The sequence below is a fragment of the Anopheles merus genome, chromosome 2R (genome assembly GCF_017562075.2).
Source record: "Anopheles merus strain MAF chromosome 2R, AmerM5.1, whole genome shotgun sequence".
In the NCBI taxonomy this organism is placed as follows: Eukaryota; Metazoa; Arthropoda; class Insecta; order Diptera; family Culicidae; genus Anopheles; species Anopheles merus.
Window position 1 is genome coordinate 7,760,342 of NC_054082.1, and position 17,591 is coordinate 7,777,932.

The window sequence follows — 17,591 nt, forward strand, 5'->3', positions numbered from 1 at the left end:
CACCATCATTATCATCATCACCGGGTCGTCGGTGGCAGGCAGGAAAAGTGGGTAATAGGGGGGAAAACACTTGGGGCTATCATTTGGTCGGCATTAAAACCCGTCTCGCTGGCGCGTCACACAAACCGTGTCGATTACGATGTGCTTTGCCGGTGTAACGAGATGGCAATTGCTCCGTTTCCGTCCCATCCGAAACGGCCCGTTCGCTTATCACTCTCGTTCGCTCGCAGCAAAGGGTGAACCAGTCGTTGGCACTTGTAATTATGTCACACTTTGCTCCGAGTTGCTGTATGGTATGAGCAGGAGGGTACGATAGGTACGACTCACACACCACTGTGGCCGGACGAATCCAGCGTGTTATTAACAGATCTATCAAAAGTCACGTCGAACGGTTTAGCTGGCTCCGGTGGAACGGTTGCAAGGAATACAGGGAACAACGTTCGCTGCACACGCGCGGTAATTATTCCCCGCCGGGCCAGGGTGACAGAACCGGGCTCAAACGAGGGCGGTGCGCTCGCTACACAGTCGGCAGCAATTCATTTTGTTCGGCCGTAAAGCATCCGAAACGAGAATCTATTTCCTCGGGACCGTTTTGCTCGATGCTGGCGATCTTTGGGCGAGAGAGTGGGGCTGAATTGAGGAAAGCGGGGCAGGCAAATGGTGGCATTTCGACTGTGCCACGGTTGAATCTTTCTCCGTTTGACTTGCCTCAATTGAACCATTGAACCATAAAGTCAGAGAAATTACGTTATCAATTTAAACAATCTAAGTCATTTGTTCGGGCCCTGGCGGGCTTACTGCAGCAAAATGTTGCAGAGAAAACGCCCCAACCCTCCCTCGAACACATTCACCCACCAGCCAACCCCCGGGGAGAAGATTTTCCACCTCTTCGGGCCCGGGTACGCAGTGAAGCAGTCTTTTTCGGGCGCCCAGCTCAACCGGTGCCCTTCGTCACGCAGCCTAATGGTCCCTGAAAGCGACCGTTCGACGCCGGTGCTTTCGCGAACGCTACTGGCCCCTAGCACTCAGGAAAACTCATCCTTGCGCACACTGCTACTTCGTGCAGTGTCTACGGGGGAAAATGAAAAGCACAAAATTATTTGTGAAAGAAGCTTTTCCGCCATTCACTTTCGGATGGTGGAAGCACGGTGGCCACGCCTGATGCGTTTGTGGTAGTGCTGATAGAAGCAGCGGCAAGCACAATCATCTGTTCGGTTCGACAGCTACGTTGAGCGGATCGACCCGGCGGTCAGCATCATTAACCCTTGGGATTAGTGAAGATGGAAAATGACGCATATCATTATTTCGTGTTCGCTTCGGGGTTCGGGAATCTCCGGATCTGTTTCCGATTCTGCAATCATTCGCTACGGGTGGGCAACAGCAAAAAAAAAAAATCACCCTGGCTTCACAGGAGTGGAACGGAACGATGCGCGGGTGCGGGAACAAATCTCCATACCCCAGAGGGAGCGAGATCGTCCACCCTGGGGATGTTGGAATCCGTTGGACCAACTATGTCGGACAGGTAATGCGCTCAAAAAAACAGACAAAAAGGGCAATGGAATGGAAGACACAGAAGAACCAATAACAACAAAAAAGGCACACACCAGGCACCAAGGGATGAGGGGGCTCTTATTTTAACTAGAGGTACTGGTAGGGTGGAAGACAAGCAGGAAGTGATTTTTGAGCTTGTTATCGCTGTGCTATTGAAACATTTTGCGCACAAATAAATGATTGCCCGTGACGGTGGGAAATCAGGCTAAAAATATTTCCGAAGGAATTATGAAAGCCGACGGAGAAGGAACAGCTTTACTCAGTGAAGAGAGTTTTTGTACACGAAGCAATGTTTTATGTATTTTATTTTTTGTTATTGGATAGATTTTTTTTGTTCCAAATCTTAAATTTCACAGAATGAATGTACTGAGTTAAAAACGAAATGCTAGTCTGAGGGCTTTAAAAATCTTCGTCGGACTTATACAACATTAAGTAGACTAAACTGCAGATGTCAATACATTGCACAACCACATAAATGGAATGTTTTGAATTCTTCAATTTGTTTTGCGTCCATTTGTGCGCCAATAACCACAGGTGTAACCTTCTTGCACGTTCCAGAATGCTAACTTTTTCCAGACGTTTTGAACAATCATTTCCAGTAAGCCCCTCAATACTGGCAACCACTCCACACCGATAAAGATCTACCAACCAAACACGGCAACCATCGTTGGCACAGCTTTCCGTTTGCTTGTAACTGCTTGTGCACAGCGCTCCACTTACCTCATGCGCTTCCGTACTTCCTGCGGTTCAGGTGGTTTCTGCCGCTTCAGCCTGCATATCGCGACAAAGCCGGCCACGATAATGGACGCTATGATGACTCCCACGGCAGCCGCAACGGCAGCAAACATTACCATCTGCGATTGCTGCTTCTGCTTGTCCTGGTGCGATGTTTCCGCCGGCGTTGGATCCTCCGAGATGATGGTTTCATCCACTTCGGTTGGGAAAAGAAAGGTGAGAAGAAACAACGAACACGTTTCGTGCTCGGTTAGTGGCGATTGAAATGTGAACGTTAAGCGACTGCAAAACGATGACGATCTATCTTTAAACAGATCAATCATCTCGTCGTGCATTACGAGAAATCAGGAAGCGGGTGTTTTGCACATTTCCGCGAAACCGTTCGATTGATGTAGTGTTCCCACGAGTGTAGTGTGTGTGCTTGTGCGTGGGTGCGGGGCAAGTCTGTTCAAATGGATAAAATCATTCTCATGCGCACCTGTGCCGCATGCCGAAGGAGCGGGATAAAATGTGTATATTTTCTCGATTAATCTATCCATTACTCAATCTCTTAATACAACCCGCATGCAACGGTTTCCAGTGGCATACCGGTGGCTTAACATTTGCGTAACGGGGTCGGATTTCACCGCAAACCACGAACACATACGGGATCGCTGTGCTACCCTATCCCGTTGGAGGCTTTTCCTCCCTTTTAGCACATGCACACACACATACACCCATATGACTAGGAGCGAGAGAGAGTGGTCAGTGAAGCAGCAAAGGCAAACCCGTACCCATAGACCTGTCAAGGCGTTTCACTCGCAAATGAAAACACAAGATTGATGGTTATTTTATACTATGAGCGATCGATTCCGGACACGGCCGTGTATGGGTTTCAGGCTTTCCTTTATGTTTTCCCTGCCGGTGGGGCATTGGCCTGCTCACCCATTTCCTGACCAACCTTCTGGGAAAGGCTTTCGGTAAGAGTTCCCTTGCTCCAGTGGGGGATCGACACGAGAATGTGCTCTTAAATTGATTCCTCCAGTCAACCGGGCACGGTCAAACAATCGAAACAGCTCCGAGCACCGCGCTCACAGTCGGCCGTGGCTATGCAAAGTGTGCAAGTCCTTCTTCGTCCATCCCACGAGAGCAAAAACCGGAAGGATTCTGTCCTGTGAAAACATAGCTGAATCGGCCGAAGCCAAGCGCATCTGCGTCTGGGTGTGACGAACAAACGAGCGCAAGCGAGTGAAAAGGATCAACATTTTCCATCAGATACTTCCGTATCTTTTTATATTTTTCCCCCACAACAACACAACCTCCGGAAGAAGAAACATGTAACTGAGAGGCATGAGGCGATCCAGCGAAAGAGAGTGCGAGAAAGGAAAGACAGGGAAAAATCATTCACACTTAACTGGGTAGCTGCTCGAATTGTACGGATATCGCACCAAAACCCAATCCGAGCACCTTACCACCGGAAGACCCTAGTGCGGAAGGCTAGGGAAAAAAAATACAACCACACCCACCAGCCAATCTCGCCCTCGACGGAACGAGGTAGAAAGCGAGACGCTTACAATAAGGCGACCGAATGCTTTTGGTTCCCGCCCCGACCGGAGGAGCAGCTTGAAATTAAATCCTACTCCTTTTTGCTTTCAAACCCATCCACACTCCGGCAGCCCGGAACCGTTTTGCTCGTGACGAATGGTGACAGGAACATTGCATTAGTCACGGAGCCGTTTTCGGTGTGATCCGTACAATTCATTCTACCTCGGCGCACAAATCGGAGATCATATGTTTCAGCACGATTGCACGCCGCTTTTCAGCTCTGCTGTTTTGTGCTCGTTTGAAAGTCCTGCTCGTTTGAAGCGGATAGCGTTGATCGGGCAGGTTTGATGATGCAAATGATTGCTGGCCAGTGTTGGCAGATTTCTGTTTTATTGGCTTCACACGACTGTTTGCGTCAATGAGCATTTTGTGTACAACGATTCTGAAACATCAATATGGGCCTTGTACACACATTACACGTGCCATAAGTTATTTTTTAATTAACAAAAATGTATGTGCTGAATCTTCAACTATTTAGAGCTCTATGTGAATCTGAGCAAGTTTTCTGGGTTTTGTTATAGTTTAAAAAAACAATCAACTAATGAATCGTCTATCATGATTTCCCAGACTGCAGTTACAAAAGCAGAAAATGAGTACACTTCTCCTGAAAGCAGTGTTTCCCTATTTTATATACTTGGCTAGAGAATTAAGAGGATGTGATACCTCCAAACGCAATTCCTACAAGTTACCAGCAGTCTAAGGCCTAAACTTTAATTTCAACAGTGAATGAAGTATTGATTACCTTACATGCATTAATTTATCCCAGTACCTTAATTGCATTCGAGCTCCGTTTCACAAGTACCCACACCTCGAGCATCTCGTTAGATGTAAACATGTCCCATCCCATTGCCCGTTACATTGCTTCCCTTTGCTGGCAACACCCGAGCCTACCAATCCAGCTAGCCGCTGTCGGCATAGCTTAGCAAGGCAACTGGTTATAATTAAAGCGGTTTCACGGGAAAAGCCCACGAGATCACCCAGCGCGGGTCGAAATTATTATAGCGCCCATGCATGTGTGTGTGTGTGTCCTCGGGGCAAAACTTACCGTACGGTGGTACCAGCGCCGACCCGACGCGCACTTTATCGATAACGAACGGTGGATCACTTTTGCCCTTTGCGTTGACGGCGTACACCAGCAGCTGATAGTCGCGGCCCGGTTCTAAGCTGTGCAATTTAAACTGCGGTATCTGCTCCTGGATTCGGAATAATGGTGCTAATGTGGCCTGTGGACGAAAATAATAAACAAGCGACAATAGCCAGAAAGAGAGAGAGAGAGAGAGAGAGAGAGAGAAAGAGAGACGTGTGAGAATATGGAAGGTGACAATGGGGGAGAAGAGGGATTAAGTTTTAATTGCTGGCATCGCTGCTGGAATGCTCCTGCGGGCTTGTGCAAAACTGTTTCCAACGATGGCGCCTGGTTTGTGCCCGATCGTGTGTGTGTGTGTATATGTTTTGTGTGAAGTATGGTTTGCCTGTTATCATATGGGCAGCAATGTATGTGACTGTGTATGTGAGCCAGCATGACATCCCCGAGAGTGTGGAGTTTAGCATGGAAAGAAGCAGGAAAAAAAGCTCCGCGCTTACCGAGAACTCGTAAATGAAGCTCTCTCCGGATGCAAATGGCCCTATCGTTAGAAGAACGGGCTGGGTTTTGTGTTGTGAAAATATGTTGGTTTAATGAAGCTTAAATGCAGTGCACAGAGTGTGTGTGAGTGAACTCGACCGCCATCGGGACAAGTGGAGCTATATTTAAAGGTTAACCTTCGACCCAATGCAGCGTCGGAAGCTAAGTCCAAAACTCGAGTCTCGAAATGAAGTACTGCAGCGATTTCCTGCTGATTTGGACTGACTTCCTTCATTACACTGCTCGAGCGCAGGCAGTGCAATCGATGCAATACTGCTGGCGAAGCGAACGTACAAACAAATGCCATTACCTGATCGTTCATGGTAGAAATTTCATTATCGAACTCGGTCGGTGGGCCACGCGTGTAGTCCAGATTGTAAGCGGGCGGTGCTACGCCGCCAACGACCTCCAGCAGGAACGACTGCATCAGCCCGCCGTCACTGCCAGCAGAGCAGACGACTTCCAGCACAGTGTCGTTGTGCAGCTCGCAGTTCCGGGGCGTATCGGGGATCTCTGCGTACCGTTCGAACAGCATCGTCGCATCGACATCATCATCATCATCGCCACCAGGAAACGAAAGGAACAGACGCAACAGCACCAACAGAAGCAGAAGAAGAAAAAAAACAACAGACACAAACATCAGAATTTTTAATTAAAAGCCATAGATTGGAGCATATTTGCAGTAACCGTTGGTGCAAGGTTGCAAACTCTGTGGCGGTAGGAAATGCAGGACCTCTTGCTCACCGTAACCGAGAGCAGCAACCGTACGGTAGATGCCGTTGCGGAGATTGCTACCACACACCGCCTCCCCTTCGGCGACGACACACACGCGGTATTTGATTTGGCACTTTTCATTTGTGGATTGACTTGAGGGACGGGGCGGTTAGCATTTTGGCAATCACGACGCCTGTTACGTACGGTTGCAGCTGCGTTCGGTTCACGCAGCACGGAAGATGTTTGCCAACGGCTGCAATATGGCGACAGAGCAAATGCAACACAAAAAAAAACAGTGCCCCAGCGGAGCGTGTAAGAGCGAACATACTTGCAGGTAAAATATGTATCAGACATGGCACCGTCTGTCGGCCGACATTGTTGATCGCCCAGCAGGCGAGCGTCACCAGCTCCGAGTCGGACTGTGGCAGGTAGGTCATGGTGCTGACGAGCCCGTGCGAGCTGATGCGCGAATTCAGCACCGGTGACACGTTACGCGTGTTGTTGTACGTCCAGCTGAACCGTACACCGTCCGGTGGGTCGGCCTCCACCTCACACTTGACGTGCAGCGAGTGCATGTTTAGCGAGCCGACTGAGGTTTGCTCCGTGCCCGGTTTGCAGCGTGGTGCAACTGTGGAAATTTAAAAAAAAAAATAAAAGAGAGAGAGAGAGAGGAAAAGGGAGAGAGTGAATAAGTGAAGAGGGAAGCAATTAGCAACAGACGACAGAGCAAGGATGCAAAGGTTGACCAAGGACACTTTAAATCGCGGTTTAATCAAGAGCCTGCAATTGTTTTTCTTTTCAAGTTCCGACATTTCATGGACAGTGTAAAATGGCAGGGAGGATCCAGTTTCTTAACGAAGTTTTTCTTTTGAAAACTATCAGTATGTTGAGTAATGGCCTTGAACATGGTGTAAGATGTAGAGTGGCGATTTTCTATGTATCACGTTTTTTTATGAATCATTTTCACAATTTACTTAAATAAAATAACCTAAAGTCTTTTCGGTTTATAATCGTCGTTTAATTTAAAATTCTTAAATTCAAAACAACACAGTCATCGTAACTGTGAGACAAAAACTTCACAGGCCTATACCTACAGTTTGTTTAGCGATAGCAGAGCCCTACAACAGTCTCATCAGTACAAGGTGTGGTCGTGTTCCGCATAGCATAAACTGACACAGTATTGATAATATGCTAGATGGGCGCTCGAGAATACAAACAAGACACAAAGACTTGAAAATGATTTGTTGCTACATGCGTATGAGTAACGTTCCTGTTAAAATGGTCTGCTGCTGTATTGACACAACAACTACAAGTTTTTATTATAAGCAGTTACAAGTAAATAAAACAAAGATACCTGGACTAATGTCAAATTATATTTTATGTGGTAAAAGATATGTAACAAAGTTAGTTGCAATGTCACGTTAACATTGATTGTTATTGAATGCTATTAAGCGGAACGGCAGAGTTTCTGCGAACTGAAATCGATCGTTACAGGTTATCTGAATATTCGGTGCTTATCATGCATTACACCCTCTGGTAAGGGTGGGCCACTACTACTGATAGGTTTATCTGGTTTATCAGTGTTAGATAAGCGTCGTCACCGATAACGTTTTGAGTCATGCTGACATGAGTACTTCGTACTTCAGGTGCAATGAGGGCTCCAAAACGTTCCCAATACAGTGATCCAGCAGCATTCCCCAGTTTAAGTTCGTCGTTGTGCATCGAAACAGTGAATCGTTGTGTTTGGACACGTGATTGTTTAAAAGCTGTTTGGTAAATGAGTCGCTATTACCTACAGATGGATTGGTTACAGTGTGTGGATTTGTTTGCACAATCAACCACTTTATGAAATAGGATTACCAGGTCGTTCGAAAACCAATGTGGAAAACATAAGCCGAAATTAGCGCACTACGGCAGTTTGATAAAATGTTTCGCTTTACGTGGCAATTGGTGCGGAGGAACATCAAGCCTCTTATCTTGATAGTGTCGTTCCTGACGTTTATATGGCTCATAATAGACACAGCACATCGGCCTGAATTTGTGCGGCACGCATCGAAACATTCCTTCCGATTTGGGAGCAATGCAAACGAGCCAGCAGAACACTGGTTCGAGCGGACGCTTGAACAGTTCCTAGAGTTGCTCGAGCTCGATTCCAATGTTACCGCAGACGAGAGCCGGAACAGTTTCGAACCATTAAATTGTCCACGATCCAATACGCTGTTCACTGCGTTTACGGGAAGCACACTAGAGGAAAGTTTGTGGCATTACTTTTCGCTGGTGGCCATACAAAATAGCATTAAGACGACATCGGAAGAATATCAAGCACAAATGATGCTGACTAATGGAACATTGGCTGAACTGGGGACATTGTTTGAAAGGTAATAGTGCTACAAATCACGTCTAAAAATGCCACAAATCAAAACATTTACTTTCAATGTGTTTTCAGTCTTCCGTTTGACGTGATCCGTATGAATATCATTTGGTGCTATAACTTTCCTGATATGAACATTTTGAACAGTGACACAGCCATTCAGATTGACAAAGGTGTTAAGCAGCTATTCATACTCAACAATCAAGCTAAACGATTTGAAGAAATCTTAAAAGTACCATGGGAACAACAGACTCAGTTCTTTAGGTATCTATATTTGTTACATTAAAATATTGCCACAAGACACAAGCTAAAGTGTAATATTGTTCATATTTACAGGCTTCGAGCGGAAGCGGAAATTACGGCCCAAAACGTGTTGGGCGACATTCGCCAGCGTTCTAAACTGTACGGCGATGAGGAAGACGTAAAGAATCTTCAGTTCGTTGGCTTACGTGTTCGGGAAGACGACGAGCTGCCCTATGAATACTACTATCGTGCCATGACGTTTCACCGCAAAATGCACGATACGGGCACACTTATGTTTGTGGCCGTTTGTGAAAATCCCAAAAGCACTGTATGCAGCACGTTGGATGCGCAAAGCGAGCGCGTGGAAGTGATAGCGGAGCATGATGAGCTTGACGTTGATTTTGCATTGCTGAAGTTTTGTAATCACTCTATTCTATCTAATGAACTCGATATCTTTCCCACATTGCTTCGTGGTTCCGGCAATGTTGTAGTGTATGGTGAACAAAACGATCGTAGTCGATACGCTATTCAATTGGCTAGCTTTAAGGATAACTGGTACAACATTGTTTGATTAAGCACCGCATGCAATGCGATAAGGAAAAGTTTTAAAGATTAAGTGAGTGTAAATTTGAGCTTCGACCATAGTTATTTTAGATGATTATTTTGAAATAATATATATCCTTATTTTTAAAAATGGGATGTAATTAACATAAAGTAATTCTAAGATGAGGGATACTTAACCATTTATATATTTTTTACAGTTTCTCTGCTCTCCAATTAATTGCAAAGGAAAAACCAGACACCAAACATAGTTAAAAGAAAATACCAATACGATTTAGATTTTGATATGAAAAGAAATTGCGGTGTATAAATGTTAAACATGACAGAGGCATTCAAGATAATATCGTTTCAAAAAATAAATGGCTGAGCAGTTCACCGGTGAAATCAAGGTATTTATTTAAGAAAACGAATCATCTTCGAGAAAGCTCTTCATAATATGAACTTTCCATGTTTCACACCACACATTTTGGGTTTCATTTTACAACTGAAAGGTATAAATGTGAACATTAAACAGTAATTAATAAAACATCCCTCCGTCAACATTAAACCTTTCCCACGGTCTTTTCCAGCCGAATGCCAAACTGTGGGATTACTGTTCACACAATATTCATGCCAGAACCCGTCACAGTACAGTGCCAACAATGTTGACGGTCCAAAAACCAGGGCGCTGTGAAACGCCCCAACACAAACATTTTAGTCGAAAAGGAAAACGCTTCATTTTCCTTCCACCCAGCCTGCAGAGCGTAAAGAATTGTTTAAACTTATCGAAACAAAAACAAAACTCTATGCCCACTCGCTGTGCATTCTTCGCTCGTTTCCGTTTCCGTTCCCGGTGCTTTGTTTTGTGCGATTTGTTGCTGCGGTGCTGTTGCGGCGCTGCGAAACGAATCTGGGGGGAAGCTTTAGCGCTATGTTTAGCCTTACAAACCCTAAACCTTGTACCAGCCTGTGAGTGTGTATGTGCTTGTGCACAATCTTAACAACAGCAGCACTCGAAAGGGGATAAAACAGAACCCTCGTTTTAATGCGACAATAGTGGTGCAAAATAGCGGCAGGTCCGCCTTTGCCATCCCAAAGACAGTGGGTCCCGCTCAACCGTTTTGCCCCAAAACGCACCTACTCCTTTTCATTCATTATTCACAGATTTTAATTCCATTCGCTGCCCGGGGACGGTGAACCGTGCGCTGTGTCACACCCAAGCAGTGCCGAAATCTGGAAGGACGAATTTATGCCACGACGGAGACTAATTTTCACCGATGACGATCGGCAGTGAAGATGTTGTGTTGAAGCGGCTGCAAGCACTTCAGGCACATGACTAAAGCAAACAGACGATGGGCAAAGCTTGCCCGGCGTTTGGGTCGAAATATTAAGCATGTATGTAGCACTTTCGGTACACTCACTCGACCGATGTGACTGCCAGACGGAAAGCGAACGTGTTTATGGACCTTATCGGGCGATGCTTTCCTACTTCGGAGCAGAGTAGCATCATACTCACATAATAGCCCATGTCTATACGTTCTATCAAAACTCTTTCGCTCGCACTGTTTGTGCAGAAACGGAACAGAAAAAAACAAACTGGCCAAACATTTGATGATAATATTTTCATGAGCAATTGAAGGCCGTGTTTCGCTTTTGGTTAAATATAAAAGCTTCAGCATAGTCGTCTTCCTTTGGCGCTGAGCAGCGAAATAAGCGAAAAGAAAAGCCAACCATCCAAAGTACACCAATAAATGCCTTCCCACAACACATGCGAAAAATGTTGTCCCAGGGACAGCTGGTACGACACGACTCGCACTCGCCCCGACACTATAGCGACAGGAAGTAGCAGCAGAGAAGCGAAAACGAAATCCCCGAGCGGAAATATTATTATCTCTCCTTCATCCCATTCAGCTCCCATTCAGGGCGGAAGGGATGAAACGCCTACGGACAAAAGGCCAGCGCTTGGCCGGCCAATCGATGCCAACCATCACCTTGGGTGAATCCTCCAGGCAGGAAGGGACTAACGAATAAGCAACTAAAGTGCTGAGTTACCGCAAGGATACGGCGCAAATACAAAAAAAGGAAAGCCCCAGTACCGGTCCCATCGTCCTCGTCGGAAGCAATGGCAACTGGCGGAACTTGTCTTGATTATCGCCGGCGGGAATTTGCCTTTCCGTAGCGTTGTTTGCCGTCGCTACCCGTTGCCCGTTCCGTGTAAGGCCACATTTCGCAGACCGGAATGGACAGTGTGAACCGCAACGAGCACAGCGCTGCGCAAGCGATGTATCTCATATTTCGCTCCCTGCGCCTACGCTGCCTGCTACCGAATAGCACGATGAGCTGTGACCATTTCTGCTGATATGTTACTGATAGCGCACGGCGGAGCCGGCCAAAGGTGCTGGTCCCTGTTCGATGATTATCGTTTGTTATTCTTTATGCTGGCTTCCATTTTATTCAATTATCTCTATGATGTGTGCAATGTGTTTCATGATTTTGCCACTGGGTTCGGGCACAGGGCCCCTAATATTTGCACCGGCATTATTGGCAAATAGAATGAGCGTTAATGATTTGGTCAAACAAATGTGTGCAGCTGTGTTGTTTGCGTTTTCGAGGGTGAAATTGTATGGAAATGCTCACTCAGCTGGACAAGTCCTTTCTCCAATGTAATAAAATAACTTTTTTTGTGTGTGTGCATTACTACGAATTTCTTCTTCTCACAAATTCTGGCAGCGAATGTTTTTGATCAAAAGCTTTTCTAAGCTTCAGCATGGCTTTACCGTCTGTCGTCAGTAATTTAGCATCAAATCATGTCGGGTTTCTCTTCTTTTTTTATTGATTCCTACCTCATAAAAAACATAAATAAAACAACAAGCGGAATTCGCCGGTGTAGACAATGCAACAACACGATCATATTTTCCATGAATCAATTATGTATTTTGTAGCCCATATTGAAACCTCGCACCGCGTTACCCGTGGCACCATGAACATACTTCCGGCCGGCGTGCTAGCACAATTTACATTTAAATAGGTTCCAATTATAAAGGCAGCGACATTTTTCACACTCTTCAGCCACCTTCTTGGTGTAGGTAGGGAGGGTGGATTGTGTGTGTGTGTGTGTGTGTGTGTGTGTGTGTGTGTGTGTTTTTTCTCACCCACAGAGAGCGCCAGTTGACCAAGGTTATCGAGCATCGAACATTTACGGGCACCGGCTAGGTACCGGATTTTATGACGCTGTACTTTTATCATACAGCGAGCTGAGCCTTGGAGGGACGGAATCTCGAATAGGGACGTTAAATTTTTCATGGATTTTCAATTATGGTAATGGTGCGTTGTGGGGGATGAGGAGGAGCGAGAAATTATGACCACCACAATTAGGATGAGTCAGATGGTGATGAGCGATTGGGCGAGGGAATTGAAAGTCCCATGGGAGAGGAGATTTTTTATCCTGTGCAAAAAATGAATTCTGTTGGTGGTCAAACAGTGTGTTTAAATCTAAAAGAAATTGCCTTTGTTTAACAAGAGCTCAAGAAAGTAATTTAATTATCAATCCATTTTAAGATAAAGTCTACTAAAATAATATCATCAATAGATACGAGTGTGAAAGTTTGTCTTATTTCCCCAACAGAAATGCTAATTGATAATTACAAACAACCAAAGAAACTCAAACACAATTGTCACGACAGTAAGTAAACATATCTATTTTCAATAACACTGGAATTCAATAAAGGGAGTTAATTTTTCATTGCTTTTAAAAAAGATATCATATACGACACGATCATCAACCATTGCATGCTGTCCGTATTAAATTTGATCTTGCCAACCCAACTGCCAAATAACCTTCTGACCACACTCTCGGCAGGGCGAGCACACCCATAAATCGCTCAAAAATGTCACACCAATGCTAACTTCATCCTGGCATTCTACTTACACTGTATTTTGAGCGTTAGCGATGAGCTGCGCGTTTCACCTTCCGTGTTCGAGGCGGCACAGGCGTACGAGCCGGCACTTTCCCGCTCCAGCTGTGTCAAGTACAAGGTTTCTCCATTTTCTCCGGACATCCTCATGTTCTGCGTCGGTGTGCGTGTAAAGAGGAAGGAAGAGAGGTAGAAGAAACGAGTTAGAGAGCAGCAAACTGTCACACTTCCACTGGAGAATGTAGTAAAGCTTGTGAATGGCACGAACAAAAAAAAAAATCAAACGTAGGAAGCTATTGGAAGTGCTTGGAAAACAGACCCTAGGACACACGTACGTGCCCCAAAGTACTCGCGTCGGTGTCGATGCGTACCGTTACGGTAAAGTTTGGTGGAGACTGCGGGAAACAAGCGCATCATTAGCGCCCTTCAAATTGCGTTTCGATCTCACCGGAACATCTCACTCGCTCGTGCCACGTTGCCCTCTGCTCCACGTTTTCTCCCGCCAGCATCGAACGCTTTCAACAAGAACACGAACTCCAATCGATCTTTTCGGGCGCATTTGCTGGCTAATGATAGATCTCGTTGCGATAGATGAACATTTGTTACAAATCTTTAGCTGCCATGTTTTGGGACGAAAATGTGCTTGTTCGTAGCGTAGCAAGACCGCAACCCTCCCACACGCGGGCGAGGAGCACACGGAGCTTCGTACGGAGGAACGCCGACAAACGGGAGGACGATGTTATTTGAAGTTCGTTGCCGACGTGGTGAGAAATGGTACCATCCGTCGATAAGGTTACGGTGGAAGCTTATACGTTGGCATGCTCACTTCCCTGCTTTCCCGGCGGGCTTCCGATGCGGAGTGTGTTTCCATGTGATATTACACTGCTTGCATGGGCCAGTGGAAAACGTGTACTCGGTAAGACCGCTGCGAGGATAACCGGTGTATCCTAGGTCGGGAATGGGTAGCTACGGTATTTCGTACGAGGCGGTACGGTAGGTGAAAGGTAAAAAATTGAGCTATAATTGAACTGTCAAGCTCGTGTGTTACACACTCGGCACTACGCTGCCCTGATTTTCCCTACTGCACATCGAGGTTGTTTCCCAGCCGATATTGCTTGCAGCTCTTTTTTGGCGCTCAATGTTGCCATGCATCAATCAAAAGCTCCGAGAACGGTTTCATCAAGCACTTCCTGTAGCCTTTACGACGTAAAAAAAAAAATAGCAGACATGTTTCCAATTGCGAATCCAGCAGTAGTTGGAAAGGGAGATCTACCTCTTTTGTGACAAGCTAGTCTTATTTCCTGGACAGTTTCTCGAACAAAATGCTTTATCGATGTAGGAAATTCTCACACAGACTGCACAATCTTCTGATAGCAAAATATTGACATTTGTTGATGGACATTCCTGTTTCAAAATTTCGCATGTTTGATGCTGATTGATGTGACCAGAGCATTTCGACAAATTAGAAACAAAAGAAGTTTACTTAAGTTGAAACGCATCTACCCAAATGTTACAATTTTCTAAAAGATGTATTGCCTGTACGACCCAACTTTAATCAATTTAAAATTGAAGGCAATTTTCTAGCCTCACTTTCAACCGAGCACCTTCAACGACCTTAGTGTGGCTTTCGCCATGACACTGGCAACTTAGAACAGTAGTCTCCCGTGAAAGCCTCGAATTTTCTCCGTGTAAACTTAACTTGTCCCGCAGCCCCCGAACCAAAAGCAAATTCGAAAGGAAACAAGCAAACTTTACATCACTGCACCACCATCACATCCGAGCAAACAGCTAATAACGATCTCTTTGACGTTGGGTACGACGCTTGGTAGCAGGGAACCAGCCGAGACACATCCCGCCAGTTCGCTCGCTTCGGACGAAGAAATTAATTAGTTTTATCTTTCTTGCCATCGAAATGTCTGCCATTTATTTGATCTCCCAAATTCTCCTACCCTATTTCCCCGTGATGGTAGACGCACGATCGTGGGATCTGATGCCTTCCTAGGAATGCCAGACCGATTCAACGGTCTCGCCAGCGTGGCCGATCGATTCGAAAAGCTCCATCACCAACCCTGCGGCTCATGGATGGCCTGCTGTGACATCCGTTTCATCCATCTGGGAAAGGATGGAATGCCTCATTCCGCCTCCCTTTGTTCAAACAGTGGCACGAGCCAATTCAAAGAGTCCGAAAATCGGTAAGCTATATTTCACTGGCAACGGGGTCAACGAAAGGGGCAGCAGGTTATCATCTGCTGAAGAGCAAACTTTTTGTGCCGCCCGACTGATGCCTCAAAACGAAATCCTTGGTTGAAGATGACTACACTTCTTCGTTCTGTAAACTGTGGTGAAGATTTCAACCGAACCATGGCGTACTCACGCAGCCAATCACATACGGACCATTGTGTCAATCTTGAAACGTAGGTCGATGTGACGAGGCCAACCGGCATGCACTGCCTCAGTGTTATCGCTCGACGAGAGGCGACACAGAATGGAACGTGCCCGGGGAAAAGGTGGGAACGAAAAGCAGGTCAATACCCGAAACCGTGCCTGTCCGTAGCGTCCATCTTGAAACCTTTATCCTCACATCGCTCGTGAAAAGGCATGGAAGTAAGTGGGATTCTTAGTGATAATTAAATTGAGCTTCACCAGGATCTCATTCACCGGGAGCTTGGGGAGCTAGTTGGCAGGGAAGAGGTCGGTTTCCAGCTAAGCCCGGCCAGTATCATTCATCGCAGTCGTTGCTATTTCGGCCAATGTGTACGGTTCTTAAAGAGGAGCGTATTCTTTCCTATTGTTGGAATCTGTTCCTGCACAAGAGTATCCTTAGCCGGACGAAAGATATGTCACACAAGGTTCGAAATTCTAAAGGCTTTTGTACGCTGCTACAGCGACGGTCCCGCGATTGTGCCGTGCCAAATTCCTTTCCGATCCCGGTGATGGCGGGGGGTTGGGAGGTATAAAAGATTCAATTTTCCCCGGCACTGCATTGCACCATTCAAGTGCACCATTCGTGTGCTGAACGGTTTGTAAGCACTGTTTAAACAAATTGAATTATGACTCGGTATCTCTTTAATTGGATTTGTACACCTTGCAATACACCGTGGGGTCGATTATCGTCGGCAACCTGCTGCCAACGATAGCATTTTAACCACTTCTGCTTCTGCTGCTACTGCATCCACTGTGCTACGGTGAATTTACCTATCGGGCAACTGAGTGCCGAGTGCAACAGAATAAAATACATGTACAGTAGCGCATCGATTTAAGGATAAGGCGATTGAACGGCTCACCGAATGGCCATGCAACGGCAAACCCTTACTGCCAGCACTCACTCGATGGCCTACTACACGCTCTCCCCGAGCCTCGGCGTGTGTGTGTGTGTGTGGGCGATAGTAAAACTAATTATATCTGAAGGATTGAGGGTAGGTAATAAGATTAATTTGTTTGAAATAAGGGATTAATGATTTAATTACGTGCCGGAAAGCCCCCAGCCCAGTCAGCCTGCCCGGTAGTCCAACTCTCGGCGGTCGCATTAAAGACTCTTTCCGGCTCATGCCGCTCCCGTCGCTGTCGCAGCGGTGGCGGCTTTGGGTGGGCGGCCCATCAACGTTCGCCCAAGACACTGGGACGCTGGCCACATCCACCAGAGAGAGAGAGAGAGTGTCACCGAGCAATCTCGTCAGCGACTTCCCATTTTGTCGCCACCCAAGTACGGGCACACGGTACAGCCATTCACTCCACTGGTTCGCCATCAGACGAAACGACACTTCTGTGGCTTTCGCTTCCGTGTTCGGTGCGGTCAGCTCGACCTAATGAAGGTGCTTGATTTCCCAGCGAGAGCATCATCATATTTTCCGGGAGATAGTGCCGGTGGCCTTTTGCACCGCTCGTAGCTAATTGAGCGCACCGCCAGTCTACGGTAGGATGCTTTTACTCCCCCCCCCCTCACCGACCGCTGACCCCGACCGCTACCGATCGGGATGAGCGGGTTGCGGGCTTTATCTAGCACACGAAAGCTCCGGGCTAGAAAACTAAACCGTGCTATCGGTGCGATGAGTGAGCGATGAGAAATGGAGGAAATGCAATAATACTTACGTTTTTGTACCAGGAAAAGGAAGTGACCGGTGGTCTCGCATCCGCTCGGCATTTTAGCGTAACATTTTCACCCTCGGCGCGCGTTATCACCCGGCTCGGGTCCTCGTTGGACAGATGCACCGATACGACCGGCTCGTCTATAGCAGCGTGCGTTTGTGGGTGTGGAATAAAAGGAAGGAGAGCAAAAAAAAAAAAACAGAGTTTCCATATAGCAACAATGCAGTTG

The 17,591-nt window shown here is 46.4% G+C and overlaps 2 protein-coding genes across 7 annotated transcripts in view; one reads left to right on the forward strand and one right to left on the reverse strand.

Moving 5' to 3' along the window:
* The window catches only part of LOC121587740 (nephrin), a 116,576-nt gene that overhangs the window by 6,190 nt on the left and 92,795 nt on the right, over positions 1–17,591 (reverse strand). For all 6 annotated transcript variants that reach the window (XM_041904825.1, XM_041904824.1, XM_041904820.1 and 3 more), the window contains 6 exons: positions 17,366–17,502; positions 13,291–13,429; positions 6,537–6,836; positions 5,805–6,007; positions 4,916–5,093; positions 2,272–2,482 (listed from right to left, as the gene is read on the reverse strand). In XM_041904825.1, the coding sequence (XP_041760759.1) occupies positions 2,272–2,482; positions 4,916–5,093; positions 5,805–6,007; positions 6,537–6,836; positions 13,291–13,429; positions 17,366–17,502 (1,168 nt within the window). The remainder of the gene's footprint in view (positions 1–2,271; positions 2,483–4,915; positions 5,094–5,804; positions 6,008–6,536; positions 6,837–13,290; positions 13,430–17,365; positions 17,503–17,591) is intronic.
* Positions 7,838–9,758, forward strand: LOC121587741. Its single transcript, XM_041904826.1, has 3 exons — positions 7,838–8,586; positions 8,655–8,843; positions 8,916–9,758. The coding sequence occupies exons 1-3, from the start codon at positions 8,135–8,137 to the stop codon at positions 9,391–9,393; spliced, it is 1,119 nt and encodes a 372-aa protein (XP_041760760.1). The 5' UTR covers positions 7,838–8,134; the 3' UTR covers positions 9,394–9,758.